At 44.5% G+C, this 14,244-nt stretch overlaps 1 protein-coding gene across 1 annotated transcript in view; it reads right to left on the minus strand.

The window, feature by feature from the left end:
* Positions 1-1,941: 1,941 nt before the first annotated feature.
* CA4 (carbonic anhydrase 4) overlaps positions 1,942-14,244 on the minus strand; it is a 16,677-nt gene continuing 4,374 nt past the window's right edge. Inside the window, exons 2-8 of the mRNA XM_015646934.1 lie at positions 7,931-7,981; positions 7,389-7,559; positions 5,365-5,522; positions 5,145-5,237; positions 4,795-4,858; positions 4,522-4,685; positions 1,942-3,528 (exon numbers count right to left, since the gene is read on the minus strand). Coding sequence (XP_015502420.1) covers positions 3,337-3,528; positions 4,522-4,685; positions 4,795-4,858; positions 5,145-5,237; positions 5,365-5,522; positions 7,389-7,559; positions 7,931-7,981 — 893 coding nt within the window. The 3' untranslated portion in view covers positions 1,942-3,336. The remainder of the gene's footprint in view (positions 3,529-4,521; positions 4,686-4,794; positions 4,859-5,144; positions 5,238-5,364; positions 5,523-7,388; positions 7,560-7,930; positions 7,982-14,244) is intronic.

A 14,244-nucleotide genomic window follows, 5' to 3' on the forward strand; every position in this document is an offset into this window, starting at 1 on the left:
GGGGTTGGTGTTACACCTGGTATTTATTAAACTCCACACTTATTAAGCTCTAAAACCAGCCTGGGAAGTTTGATAGGCTTCTCTGTATCCCCTTTTTTTTTTTTTTTTTTGACTACAGGCAGGTGAATGGATTTTTTACATGGATTTGCTGTGTAACACATTTTTAATGGGGAGGGTACTGGCAAATGCTCTTTTCCTTGTGGAATCCACATCTGGATGGGAGAGGAAGGAAAGGACAAAGGAAAAACCTTTATCCTTCTCTCCCAGCAGTCACAGAAAACTAATTTTGTCCAGTTCATTTTGAGCTAGTGTTTTGTCACAGGAGGAGCTGACTGTAAGTGGAGTTGCCAAATTTGTCAGAATTCTTTGTGGGTAATGTAAATACATTTCTTGTGAGTAATGGTTTGGTTTCCTTGTCTCTTTGTGCTTCCTGAGAAAAATGTTTTGCTGAAAACACATTGTATTAGGAATTTTTTTGTGCCTGCCCCTGCTGTCACCCTCTGCTCCCCTGATGACTGGGAAGGAGCAGTGCCTTCACCTCTCACACCTCTGGAGGCTGCTCTCCAGCCAAGGTGCAGCCCAAAGCTGGGAAAGGATTGCTTTTGGATGGGTTGTACAAACCCATTTATTTGTTTTAACCCCAATTTTAGTTGCCAGTGTTGTTTCATTTTCCCTGGGACTGCAGCTTTCAGCCCTGCAGTCATCAGCTATGGCTCCAACATATGTGAAATGTATCAGTGCAGTTCTGTGCTAGCCCTTCTGGACATGGGAAAATAATGTTCTTGCTGGATCCTTCCAAATGCTTCTGTTCCTCCCCCCACCCTTTCCTGTATCATGCCTTGGCTATTTGTCCTTCAGGACTGACTGTCATTTCCTGGTGTCTTCACAATAAAAGAATTTCATGCCAAACATCACCGAGACAAAATTCCTGAAAACCAGCACCTCCAGTTACCTGTGGAACAGCAAATTGCTTTTCCATAACCATCCTCACAAAGAAAATCAGATGTCCCACTCAAAGCCTTCTTGTCTTTTCCTGCTTTTTCCTGGGAACAGCTTTTGCTGGGGGTTTTTGTTTATTCCCTGCATTGATGCTGATCCTGTCCTTGTCACCCCCTGCCCCAGAGCAGAACCTGGGTGCAGAGAGGGGCTTTCACCACAGACTGGTCCCAGTCCCTGTGACAGGAGCAGATGGAGCATTTCCCTTTTCCTTATTGCCACAGCACAGAGCCACTCAGTAAAAACACTGATCCTTGTCCAGGGAGGTTTTATTCACACTGGGATTGGTGCTGAAGAGCTCTTAGATAAGACTCATCCTCTTCCCAGCAGATTTTTTCTTCCCTTTAGTTCTCTTTTAATCTGTTTCATAGTAAATAAAATGCTCCCACATTGTAATTAGTGGCTGTGCCCTGTGATTTATCATTTATTATTGGCAATAAATGACAGCTGAGCCAGATCCTGCAGGTTTTATTCCACTCCCCCCTTAGAGAGCTGGCTGTGAAATGAGAATTGAGGAAATAATCTGAAGGAGAGGGATGGTGACTCTTTCCCAGCTTGGTCAGTGCAAAGGGCATTTCTCAGGTATCCCAAGGAATGTTCCCATCCCTGCTTTTAAAACAGGAGTTCCCTGTCCTGGGAGCTGGCTGGGGCTGGGCACCAATTCTGCACACCTGGGCAAGGTGCCAGACTCCAGGAATCTGCTGAGTGCAGAGAACACCCCGAGGGTGTGAAACAGAGCCCCAGAACTCTGCTGACAGTAGAAACATCCCAAGATACTGCAAATCCCTGTCCCCTGCCCCAAAAATGCAAGCCCAGCCCTAAACCCAACCCTAAATATTGTGAACAAAACGGGGTGTGGGGGGGAAGTCACATTCCTCTTCTGTAAGAGTTTGTGGATTCCCCTTCAGCAAGGACAAAATAAATAAAAACTCAGAACAATTCAAATATTCTGTTGTTCACCTTTAATATTTCATTTCTGTTTGCTCCTCCAAAGATTTTCAGTTACATAAAAATACAGTTGAAGTATTAATCTTTCCTTTAAACTTAAATAGGTGTATTTGTTTTCCCATGTGGGGGTTTTTATAAAGCTTTACTGGTTGATTAATATGAAAATAATTTCACCTCTCCTTTGGTGAGCTGTGGTTGCTCTCACCACCAGGATTTTCCTGAAAATATATAAAGTCATCTCTGCAAACACTGCCCTTAAAAGGAAAAAAAATACAAATCTGCTAATATGAAATCCTATTTTGGTGTGGCCAAAATCTCAGATCCTAAAAGAAGCTGTAACGTGTGACACAGCATTAGCCAAAGAGAAATGTTATGTCCCTCTTCAGAGAGAGAACTGGAATAATATAAGGAAACCCCATTTCCCAAGGTGTTTTCTATAAGTAATTGGGTGAGATCTGAAGGTTCAAACCACAATCTTCTTGGAAAAAACTATGAATCTTGCCTGTATGTGAATATTGCAGGTATGCTACTATAAAAATTTATTTATATAAAAGGAATATATATATATATATATATATTTATATATAAGAAAGCGCCATTTCTTGAGCTGTCCTATTTTATTAGGCAAATAATAACTACAAAGGATCATCAGAGTCTCCTGCTTCAAAAGCAGCCCTCCAAAGAGAGGGAATTTCCACAGATGTGCCTCTGGTCTGTGGGGATGAGGCTCCCTGTTGCTTCCCAGCACATCACAATGACCATGGCATCCCAGAGAAGGATGAATAAATAACAGAGGAACCTGCTAGCCCCCAGCAGGGATGGGCTGGAAGGAATCCAGTGTCCTTATCTGAAATTAACTGAGATATTCTGAAGGAAGGAGGAGGATTTATGTGTTGGGTGAGTGCCCTTCCCTGGAGGGGATGAGCCAGATGCTGCTGGGTTGTGTGTGAGCATTTTATCTTTGCTCTGTGTTGTACCTTTGGGTAGGACAGTGTGGGATTGTAGGAATTACTCCAACTTCACTGCCAGCTTTGCAGTGTTGAATGTAAACATGCTCCAAAACAGCCCCTTCACAGGCACTTAAGAACAGATTCCTCTCCAAGGTTCGCTGTGCAGCTCCTTCCAGTGCTGCCTTAAAGCTACAAGATAATCCAGACTAACGCTTTCTCTAAGTGCATTGGCTTTTAAAATTTAATTTCCATCGCTTTATCACCCAGTTCTTTTGGGTTCTGGTGGTTTGGGTTTCGCCAGAGCAGCACAGAAGTCCTTGGTTAATGTCTGGAGGAGGACAAGGCTATTCTGCATTGGGACGCAATTCATGAGAGGCTGAGACAAAGAACAGCAAAAGTAACAAGAAATAAGGGGCAGGATGTTGAATGTGGTGGGGGAGGTTCAGGGGGCCAGAGAGCTGAGGGTGCAGGTCAGAGCCAGGGGCAGCAGCAGCAGCAGCTTTGCCGTGGGCAGGGCGATGCTGGCGCCCGACCAGAGCACCTTTCGGTCGTTCAGGGGCTGCACGGGCCGGAAATTCTCCATCATGGGAGTGGAGTTATTCCCATCAAAGTGCAGCGCTGTGAACTGGGAAAGCTGCAAAACACAACAGGGGGTTAAATCTTTTTGCCAGAGGGCTCCGGGGGCTGTTGTGCTGCAAACCCGCCCTGCCTCGCTCTGGTTTTGAACCTGAGGGTTTAACGAACGCGGAACCTCACAGGAAGCGCCGTGGCAGAGGCCACTGGAGAGGTCACCAAGAGATGGCTCCTTCCAGCCTTGGAAATCACGGGTACTTCCTTTGTGTGGGAGCCAAATGCTTTGTGCAGCCCAAGGAGCGGCTCCCCCAGAGCTCCTGACGCACACGGCCCTGGGCCCGGACACCACGTCACGGTGACACGGGGCAGGAGCTCCAGGAATTCTGGCCTTGTTGGGTTCCTGGCTGCTCTGTGACACAGGGCAGGAGCTCCAGGAATTCTGGCCTTGTTGGGTTCCTGGCTGCTCTGTGACACGGGGCAGGAGCTCCAGGAATTCTGGCCTTGTTGGGTTCCTGGCTGCTCTGTGACACTGGCCTGGGGGCACTGGGAGAACACCAGAGCACACCGGGAGCTCGGAGCTGAATGAAATCCAGGCTCTGGCTCTGGGCAGAGCCGTGCGATCTCTGCACAACCTGTGTTTTCCCAGAGCTCCTGATTCCACCTCCTCTTCCTGCCTGCAGGTCAGGAATGGGCTCCTTAACGCTGATGCTGATGGGCCCAGGGTGGGTTTGGAATGGCTGTGTGCTGTCCTGGCAAAGGGAGAAGAGCCGTGGAGCTGGGGAGGGAGCAGGTGGCAGCAGTGGAAGTGCTGCTGACGAAGCTGGGCTTGGGGGGTTTCTTGGCTTTCTCCTCACGCCGTCATTTCCCCTTCCTGTCCCTTTCCTGCCATTTTCTGAGGGATGATTTAATGGGGTCAATCAGCTGGCGCTGGGAGCAGGTTTAGGCTGCAGCCAAGTGTGTGTGTGTGTGTGTGGGGAGCAAGGCAGGGAGGTGTCACCCTGCGGGCAGCCCGGGCACAGGGCACAGAACCTCCCGGCTGTCCCTCTGCACTCACCTGGGACAGGCTGAGCTCAACTGGCTGCTCAAATATCGTCCAGGTGACGCCCTCGTAGCAATCAGGGCTGGTGAGGGACCCCTCGTAGCGATAGTACCTCCCAAGGTCTTCCTCAGGTGGGAGAAGAGAACTCAGTGGCAAAGGATCCACCTGTGCTTCTTGCCCTGGAAAAAACACAGGGAAAAATCCCTTGTAATACTCATGGCTGCAGGTTTTTCCCACATTTATCCTCACCCCTCACAGCTTGTGAAACCCCTGGCACGAGAGTCTTACCTTTGTATTTAATATTCTCTAATTCATTCAATAGAGTTGCGTAGTTTTTATTTTCTTTGTCAGCCTGAAAGGGAAATATTTTCATTCCACATTGAGTATTTCTCTACAGGCAGTTGCTTTTTATCAGTGGTGAATAAAATAGAAAAGGGCCACAAGAAAAAATCACAGCAAGCAGGATGTAGAAAAGGGTAGAGGAACTCAGTGCTGGCAGAATGCCCTCAGAAGACAGGGAAGTTAAAGTCCTGGGCTACTGTAACATTGACACAAACATAAAATATTGACATAAACAATCCTTCAGCCAAACTGCTGGCTGAGATTTGAGAGGGGCAATTGAACATTTCACTGCCTACCTTTACGAAGAAGGCCAACACAGCAATTCCATCTGTAGTTTTCTTGGCTTCTGTCACATCTGGAACATCGTCTCTTATGTGGACGACGTGAAGCTGGAACACAACAGCCAAGGGCAATTATTTCCACCCTCAGATCTCTCCTGGTGAACTAGCTGAGAGTTTTTGTGAGCAGGATCTCAAAATTCCAGAGCTCTGGAGTGAAATCCACGATGGCACCTACCTCCATGGGGTATTTCTCTCCATCTATGCTGTGCTCTGAGCCAGGGATGCTTTGTGGCTCATCTGGGACTCCCCAGTGCAAATGGAATTCTATTGCCTTGTATTTTCTCCCCAGGCCTCCTCCTGCGACTTTAGGGGATGCATCTAGTGTCACTTTAACTGGAGAAAAAACCAGAAATGGGTTCCAAAGGAGAAGAGCAGATCCTACATTAACAGTATGTGAGAGCAGAGATGTTCTTGAGATTCAAATTTAACTTCAAGTTCTCACTTGGCTTTTCAGACCGAGTGTTCCAGAAATTCTGCTTTGCAGAAACTGAACTCTTACAAAATCATAGCTGAGTTTAATTTGAGATTAATTATAACCATTGTGACTTCTAGAGTCAGAGCTTCTTATACCTCTCAGAAGACCCTATATTCCTTCATTTTTTTCTAAAAAAACCCTGTATCAAAGTAAATTTGATTCCAGTTTATTTGAGTTTTAACCATCATTTTAATCTCCTGTTGTCTGCAGTGTGACATTTCCTTTGGGCAGGGTTTAAAGATATTCTATTTTAATTTAGAGTAGTGCTGCAATTGAAGCCTAAATCATACATATTTGAGATGTATTTTAAAATTTTACTTTTTACGACCCCCACATTAAGCACAGCACTTTTCTTTGCATAGGAAAAATCTGGATTGCAGCCCCAGAGGAAAATTCTGGATTGCAGCCCCAGAGATTTCATTTTTGTTCTGAATTCCAAATGAACTTGGAGAGTGCATGAGTCATTTAGTTCCTTTGCTTTTTAATCTGTAAATGGATGAGTCAGATGTCTTTGTGGGCTTTGTTTATTTAGTTTAAGACCTTTGAGACAGCGACCTTTGCTATGTGCCTATCACGGAACATAACCAGGAGGGTCTAATCTCACCTGCAGCCTCTAATTGCAGCTAATTTCATCAACAACCTCCTCATTTAGCACAGGAATTGGTTGCCCTCAGAAGGAAGAGATTTTAAAAGCCCGGATTAAACTCCTAATCCTCATGCACAGCTGGGGAAGATGAGAGTTCAGAGCAATCCTTATAAATATTAATTCTGATGTAAAAGGGACTGTAATTGGGCATCCTGGAGTATCACCCTGTAATGGGAAAGTCATCAATCCATATATTAGTGAAAAGTCAAAACATTCCTTTTTCTTGTGGTCTGCCACGATAGCAATATTTGCAATTAGCTGGAAATTGAAATTGGCTGTAAAAATCTCCCCAGCTGCCTTCCCACCTTTCCCTTTTAAATCAGGAAATATTTGCCACTTGCTTTGAGGATTTGGCAGTCAGAACAACCCATCCAGGATTTTAAGAACACCTACATGTAACTTTAAAAAAATTAATAAATAAAATTAGACCACAGGTTTATTTATAAAGTCAAAGTAAATAATTGAACATAAATTTTTTGGAGCAGCATCCTCAGTATTGAGAAGGAAGGGGGAGGAAGTGGAACAGTTTGAAATTACTGTTAATTGATTCACGGTTTACTGATTCACTAAGTAGCTGATCAACATCAGATAACTTCTGTGTGCTGAGAAAACAGGTCTGAATCTGAGAAGAATATAGCTCATTATTTAAAGAACTAATAACACACAGCACTGTGAATGACTTTCCCACACGAGGCTTTTCTCCAGCAGGATTCTTTGTGCAGAGGCAACAGTCGGAAAGGAGCAGCCCAGGAATGAAGTGGTTTCAGCAGAAAATGATGAAATTCTGCCCAAATTGTTGTCCTGCCCACCTGCCCCCAGTCCTGGCCTTTGTTTGGGTTGGGGGGTTTTGGTTTCGAGCTCTTGTGACACCTCCAGCTCTGTTTCTGCACAGAAATTCCTGCTGAGGGTTCAAGAACCACCTCCACAACCCCAAAACTTCGCAATTCCCACAAACTTCCCGAGAAAATTTTGACGCCAAAAATGTTCTGGGAGTTTCACTTGTGGCCCAGAGGGATCTCAGCTGTGCCCCAGGGAAAGGCCAAACCCATCCCCCAGGAGCAGGCTGGCCAGTACTTGCCTGTGTGGCCATTGTTTGCCACCTTCCACTTGGCAGAGCCCTTCACATCATACCCTTCAAAAGTCAGGGGCTTGAGCCTCTTGTCATGAACCACATTTCGGGTGACGATGTTGACAGGGGACTGTCTGTCCCCTTTGCACTCCTTGTTTATCAGATGCCACCGGAGAGGATCTGGGCATGGATGAAGAAAATGTTTTATTTTGGTTTTTTTTCTCTCTAGACAGTAAATCCTTGAGAAAGCCAAACCACCCAACCAAACTGGAGCATTTGAGACATCACCCCAACTTCTGGGGTGGTTTTTACATTTGTACATTTACATTTTTACATTTATTTACGCATTTCTGCATTATCCTTGGTCGACACGAAATGAGCAGTTACCACAAACACCGAGGACTTCAGAGTACCCTGCTCACAAATAACGTGACCACGATGCTTTAAAAGCTGAGTTCTGTGATATTTTTTTGCATTATTTCTCTCAGCAGCCCCTCTGCAAAGCAGAAGAGTCACCAAAGTGACTGGAAAAACGAATTGCTTGGCAGTACCTTCACACTGTGGCTGCTCACACTTCTGGGACCGATAGCACCAGTGGCCCACTAAAAAACAATAAATAAAGCAGGTGAATGAAAATCTGTACAAATTCTGCCCCCCAAAAGCAGCAGGGAAATGGATTGGCAGCCCTGCCCTCTCTAGATCTCCCCCTGATCTCTCATAAACCATTTTATAGCCATGAATTCTTCCCCAGAACCAGTGCTGGCAGAAATCTTTAGGACTCTGGATCATCAGAATTCTGGATGGGATGCAGTCCCAAAGAATTTGATTTTCAAACCTTGGCTTCCTCAACTTCTTGAGGCAAAAGTTGGAATATACATTGCGCATTTGAATATACGCAGTGTTAAAGTAAATTTCCTTTTATCAGCTCTGCACTTGCCAGCCTTTCACAGATTTGTAAATTCACTTATGCAAGAGGACTTATCTCAGGCTGTTCCAGGAACTCCTTTGAAGGTTACTTGGTGAGAAATTCTGAGAAGTGAAGGATCTCTTCCTGCAGGACCTGCTCTAGCTCAGCTGGGACCCATCCCACGGCAGAACATCTGAATTCCACTTTTTCATTGTCAATAGAAATACAAAATTCAGAGGACAAGAGCTGATTTAACTTTATGTGTTTGTCTACTTAGGAAAGTAGAGGCTGTTTTGTTTATCCCCAGTTGCTTCAGTGGCTCTTTATTTATTCTAAACTTTAAATTGACTTTGGCAGGGATAAATCTCTTTGGCTATTTAACTTCAATCCATAACAATTCAAACCCTCTTATAATGATGATTAATACCACACCTTCTGTTTGCTTGTGATTAGTAAATTATAGACATTTTAATAAATGGCTAATCAATTTTAAGGATAATTATGGAGGAGCCCTGTCACTTTACTGGTAACTACCTTAATTTGTAATTTATAACACACCTCCTGGAAGGCTTTTAACACCTTGATGGTGATATCAGTGGCATAACAATACATCCATCTATTAAGGATTTAGAAGCTATAAATAGAGAATTGTTATAAAACCTGAGCAGCTGTGACACAGAGGGAGACCTTGTGGCAATTAAATTAAATTAAATTTAAAAAATGACAGTTTTGTTTTTTCTTTCACAAAAACAAAATTTCTGCTGAAAACTACAGAAAACGTTGCCTCGCTTTGTAGTTTAGCAAGACTGAGAAGAAAAACAAACTTTGCTTTTCTGGGGGGATTTCTATGTTGTTATCCAAAAATTGGGTTTGACCACCTTTTATCCTTTTGCCACAGAACTTCACTTGCCAGCACTGATTGTTGTATTTCTTTTTTCCTTCCAGGACAGTGGCAGCGAGCTTTTCCTCATCCCCACCGGGAAACAACACGAGTTCCAAGCACAGAATGGCAGTGAGTGCCTAAATCCACATTTTAATCAATAAATGCCTGGAGAATGCCAGGCTGAGCTGATTTCTGGAACTGCCCAGCCTGGGAGCGCTCCCCATGTGTTTTTTGCACGGATGGAAGACTCCAGGTGTGTTTTTGGCAGCTGCTTGGGGCTCAGTGGCAACCTTTAACCATCCCAGCAGCCTGGGATTGGGACTTTCTGGGCAATTTACACACGAAGGAACCTTCAGGAGTGAAAGAACTGGTGCCCAGCAGGAATAACCCGAATTTGCTCCTGAAGTCTTTGGGATGGGAAGCAGAGGGGGAAGGTGGTGGGTGAGAGCTCCAGGCTGGGCAGTTCCAGGAGGTCTCACAAGCAACCAAAGCATTTCTCCAATGCAAATCCCATTTTCCAGGCGGTCTGAGCCACAGCTGGGAGTCAGGGCAGCAGCTCCAAGGCTGTGGAGCTTCTAAGCTTCTTTCTGTGGTTTTTCTGGAACCACAAAAATCAAACAGAGCCACAGAGGGAAGGGGAATTATCCCCAGATTGTGCTGATGCTGGATCTCTGTGCCAGAGGAGGAATGGAAAGGGGTTATGGAGCCTTTCTGTGGCAAATGCACATTCCACCCTCCTCAAACAAAGAAATCAGGTGGTTTTTGCCACCTGGACAGGTGTCTGGCAAGTTGTCTCAAATAAACTTGTGGGTCTCAATCACGTCTGAGTAAACTGACTCTTGAGCACACCATAAACCTTCCAGCCTGGGCATCAAAATGGAGAGAAAAAGTTAAATAAAATGATATTTAATTTTGAAATCCCAGCCTTCAGCGGCTACAGCTCCCTCACATCCAGCACTCTGGAGTGTTTAATAATTAGTATCTGATTTTTGCATCTTTCCACCAAGTTCCTGGTGTCTCTGAATAAGGATTGTGTTTTCCACCAAGTTTTTATCACATTTGATACCAGTGCAGTAGAACAGCACATAAATTCAGCATTTCCTAAGGAAAATGTCCTTGAAGCTGTTAAACCTTAAAGAATGAGCTAATTAAACATTACAGGAAGCTTGAGCAAACAGTGGGTTCATGTTTATGGTGAATTAGGAGTTTTCAGTTGGGTTTTTTTGGGATTTCTTTGATTGGCAGCAATGGAACATGGTTGAACAGGATCCTTTGTGTGGGTGCTGCTCAGGAGGAGCCTTCCCTGGGGAGGAAAATTTGCATTTGGATTTTATCTGAGTGGGATGTGAGGCTCCCTGCCTATAGGAGCCTTGCATTACAATGGGCCTTTCTTCCCCGGAGCTTTGGGGCTTTCTTTCCGAAGCAAGAAGGGAAGATCCTTGTCACATCCAGGCACTTCTCCATGGTTTTAGGCATGATTATGCCCTCAGGCACGTTGTCCAGACCACTTTTAATTGTCTGAGCGGCTCCTGCCACTTCCCTTAGAAGACTTTTCCACAGTCCATTAGTCCACCCTGCCAGGAAATGTTTCCTATTTAATAGCTTACATTTTCCACTTCCTTATCTGCATCCCATCACTCCTAGAAATATCACAGAACCACCCTAAACAATTCTTTTCCCTCCCTGGTGTTTACAGCATTCAAATAGTTCCCTCTTCATCTGTAATTCCTGTCCTGGCTTCATTCACCTTCGGTCCCATCTCTGGACAACGGTGCCCTTCACCTTCCCAAAATCTCCCCAAAATCTCCCCAGAATCCCCCCCTGAAGCCCCTTTTTGGGAACCCCCCAGAGCCCACCCTGCATTGCTCTTTCAATCAAGCCTCTGCTCCCACATTCTCTTTCCTGTAGCTTATCTCATTGCTGGGAAAACACAGCAGCAAAGTGGGGTTTTCAGTGTTTTAGGGGCTTTTGTTTGTTTGTTTTTCTAGCTGAGGTGCTGAAATCATTGCTGTGATATATATATATATATATATAAATATAGATAAAGATATCAAAATATTGATATATAGATATATAGATACATAGATGTATAGATACAGGTATGGATATGCACACCTGGACTCTGTATTATCAATTATATCTTTCTCTTTCATTTTATTATGGATTTATCCTTGATTTAAGATTCTATACCATCCCACAGGTGTTACATTGACTTTATTTGGTTTAATTTAGTGTAGGGCTGGACAGGGCTGGCTCTTCCTCCACGGAGTTCAGGACAGTTAAATTTAGGGAGCCTCTCTTGGCACGTGAGCAGTCCCACTTCTCTCTTCCTCCTCGAATTTACAACTGGTTTCCTGCCCAAAGCTGCTTCTTGGCACGGGGATCAGCCGAAAAAACAATGCAATTACGTATTGTTTTCATTTTATTGCAAACGTTTTCAATTGTTTTAGCTATCAAGCCTCATTTGGAAGCTGGAGGCAGAAAGAAATAAAATATTCCTGCAGTTGAGAACTCCCTCTCCTGTCCACTTCCCCAGGAGGTGCTGCTGGCTGGGGGCCAGGCTGGGAGCAGCCCTGCCAAGGTGCTATTGTGTGATCTAGGAAAAGACCCTTCAGCTCTTTGGATCATGCTTAGATTGTCTGAATTCCATAAAATTTCCAAAACCTGCTTTGTCCAGCTGGTGCACTGCTTGCTGCCCTACTTGGAGCTGCTTGGTGAGCTGGGGGTGAGAGGGACAGGCTGCTGGAAATGCCATTTCTGTTGGTGTGCAGTCACTAAAGCAGGGCTCAATTACTGCTTCTGACAAAGTGCCTGTGGTTTATTCACTTTATATTATTATTTTATAAACAATAATTTTATACATAATAATTTTATAAATAATAATTTTATTTTTTTTTATTTATTAGCTGGTTTTCTTAACGATATTGAGTCCCTGGGAGTGTGAATGACCTTTCAGCCCAGGACAGCAGGACTGTCCTGTGTTGATTTTGAATTTAAATCCCTTCCCTCTTTCACCTGGGTCCTCTCTGTCCCTTTAGCCTCTTTCCCTTTCAGCCACATCCTGCCTGACCATTCCCAGTTTTCCCAGTGCTCCCAGTGCTGCCCATCCCAGAGATGCCCTCAGTGCCAGAGCTCTGCTGTCCTCAGTTCTCAAACCCATCCCCAAAATCTGCTGTCACCTCTGCATCCTTTCCCAAAAATGCCAAAAGCTGGGCTTGCATGGCATTTATTTTTAGGTTTGGCTTGTGTTGGACTCATCCTATTTTTAGCTGGCTTTGTGAAACTTTCTATTTTTAGTGCAAAAGACAAAACAACTTAGAAGCAATTGTTATCTAAGCCTGTCTTTCTAATTAATGAGACTGCTGAGCACAAACTGAGCATATAGGCATGAGAATATTTATACATTCTGAAGACTTACACATCCTCAGGAAGCTCCAGTCAGCCCCTTTGACAGACAAAATCAGTTCCAAAAGTTCACCTCGAGATTTGTGCATCTCCACAAGTGTTTGTGGCCATTCATTGCTCTTCACTTTTAACCTGGATTTTAATTTTTCCTAGGGATAAACATCTTTCTGCAGGTATATTGGCAGGACATGATGGGGAGTTAGCCCTGAAAAATCAGCTTTATCGTGGTGGTGAAGCCTTGCAAGGCAGCACACCTGATGTGAGCACAGGGTTTATAATTTGCACGTGCACACATAAATCACATGCTCCATGAGGCCTTTGGAACACAAATAAACTGCAGAAAAAACCCAAAGGGACTCGGGGATTCTGGATATGCCCTATTAACATCTGCAAACGATTCCTTTGTGTCAGAGAGCGAGGGGAAGGTTTTTAGCTGTGACCTTTGCTACTCTGCCATAGATAATGTGCCCTCAGAAATGTCCTGTATCAAAGGCAGAAGCTAGAACAAAAAATGAGTATCCAGGGCTAAGGTGATTTCCTTCTGTGAGGGGTTTTGCCTGGCTTTCTTGAATAAAAACACATTTCAGAGATATTTATTTTGAAGTATTTTGAAAATTTAATTCAAACGAATCGCTCAGTAGCTTTGCTGGCCTTTTGCAGCCTTGCACACCGAGCTTTTGGTGGCTGATCCTGTGGCTAAAAATATGACTGAAAATCTAATAACAGGCCACTGGATACAGCCTGGAACACAGCAAAGCATCTCCTGCAGCACCACGAGCAGGGAAAAGAGCCTGCACGGACACTGACTCCTTTTCTAGGAGACCTCAAGGTTTGTGCTGGATTTTTGAAAGTGCCAAAGGCTTTTTCTGGTTCCAACATCCCAGTGGAAGAGCCAGGAGGATCCGTGGCTTGGGGAAATCATGGATAAAAGAGAGCAGGATTGGTCCTCATGCCTGGGGAAGGGGCAGCTTGGATTCAGACCTGATGGAGACACCAGAGATGCTTAAACCCCTCACATGGGTAATTCCATAATTCCTGCTGCTCACTGCCTTTTCTCTGTGTTCCAGGTCTTACACTGCAATTATTATCCTTTTTTTATCAGCTGAAAATGCAACTTTTCACCCCGGAGCGTGTCCAAGTGTGCCAGCATCCCAACTTTGCCAGCCCTAAAATGGATTTGGAGCCCAACCATAAATCTGTGTGCAGTCCACAGCACTAGAACTGGAAAGGGAAGAAGTCACAGCATCTTTGTTTTCCATTTTTTTCAAAGCCACTGCTGCAGCTCTTGGGGGTGTTTTGTACCCGAATGGCCCTGAGGAAACCCCAGAGTGAGAATTGATGCTGACGTCAATGTCCGCATGGTTATGTAAATTTAATGTTTGTGAAGGGTAAAAGCATGTGAGCAGAAATAGAGAAAATTGGAGGGATCTAATCTCATCTAAATTAGAGGAATGTCCTATCAGGCACCAATCTTCTGGAGCACCAGAGCATGGACTGTGGGAGATTTGTCTCCTCTTGGCTGAGTCCTGCTCTGTGATAAAGCAAAAGGTTAAAACGTGCTGGGGTTCATTCCATTCCTCCTGAAGAAAATTAATTTTCAGTGACACCTGGAGCTTGCTGTAACCTGATCCCAGAGCTGCTGGAGGGATGGAGGGATGGATGGATGGATG

Source organism: Parus major, chromosome 19, assembly GCF_001522545.3.
Source record: "Parus major isolate Abel chromosome 19, Parus_major1.1, whole genome shotgun sequence".
Lineage (NCBI taxonomy): Eukaryota > Metazoa > Chordata > Aves > Passeriformes > Paridae > Parus > Parus major.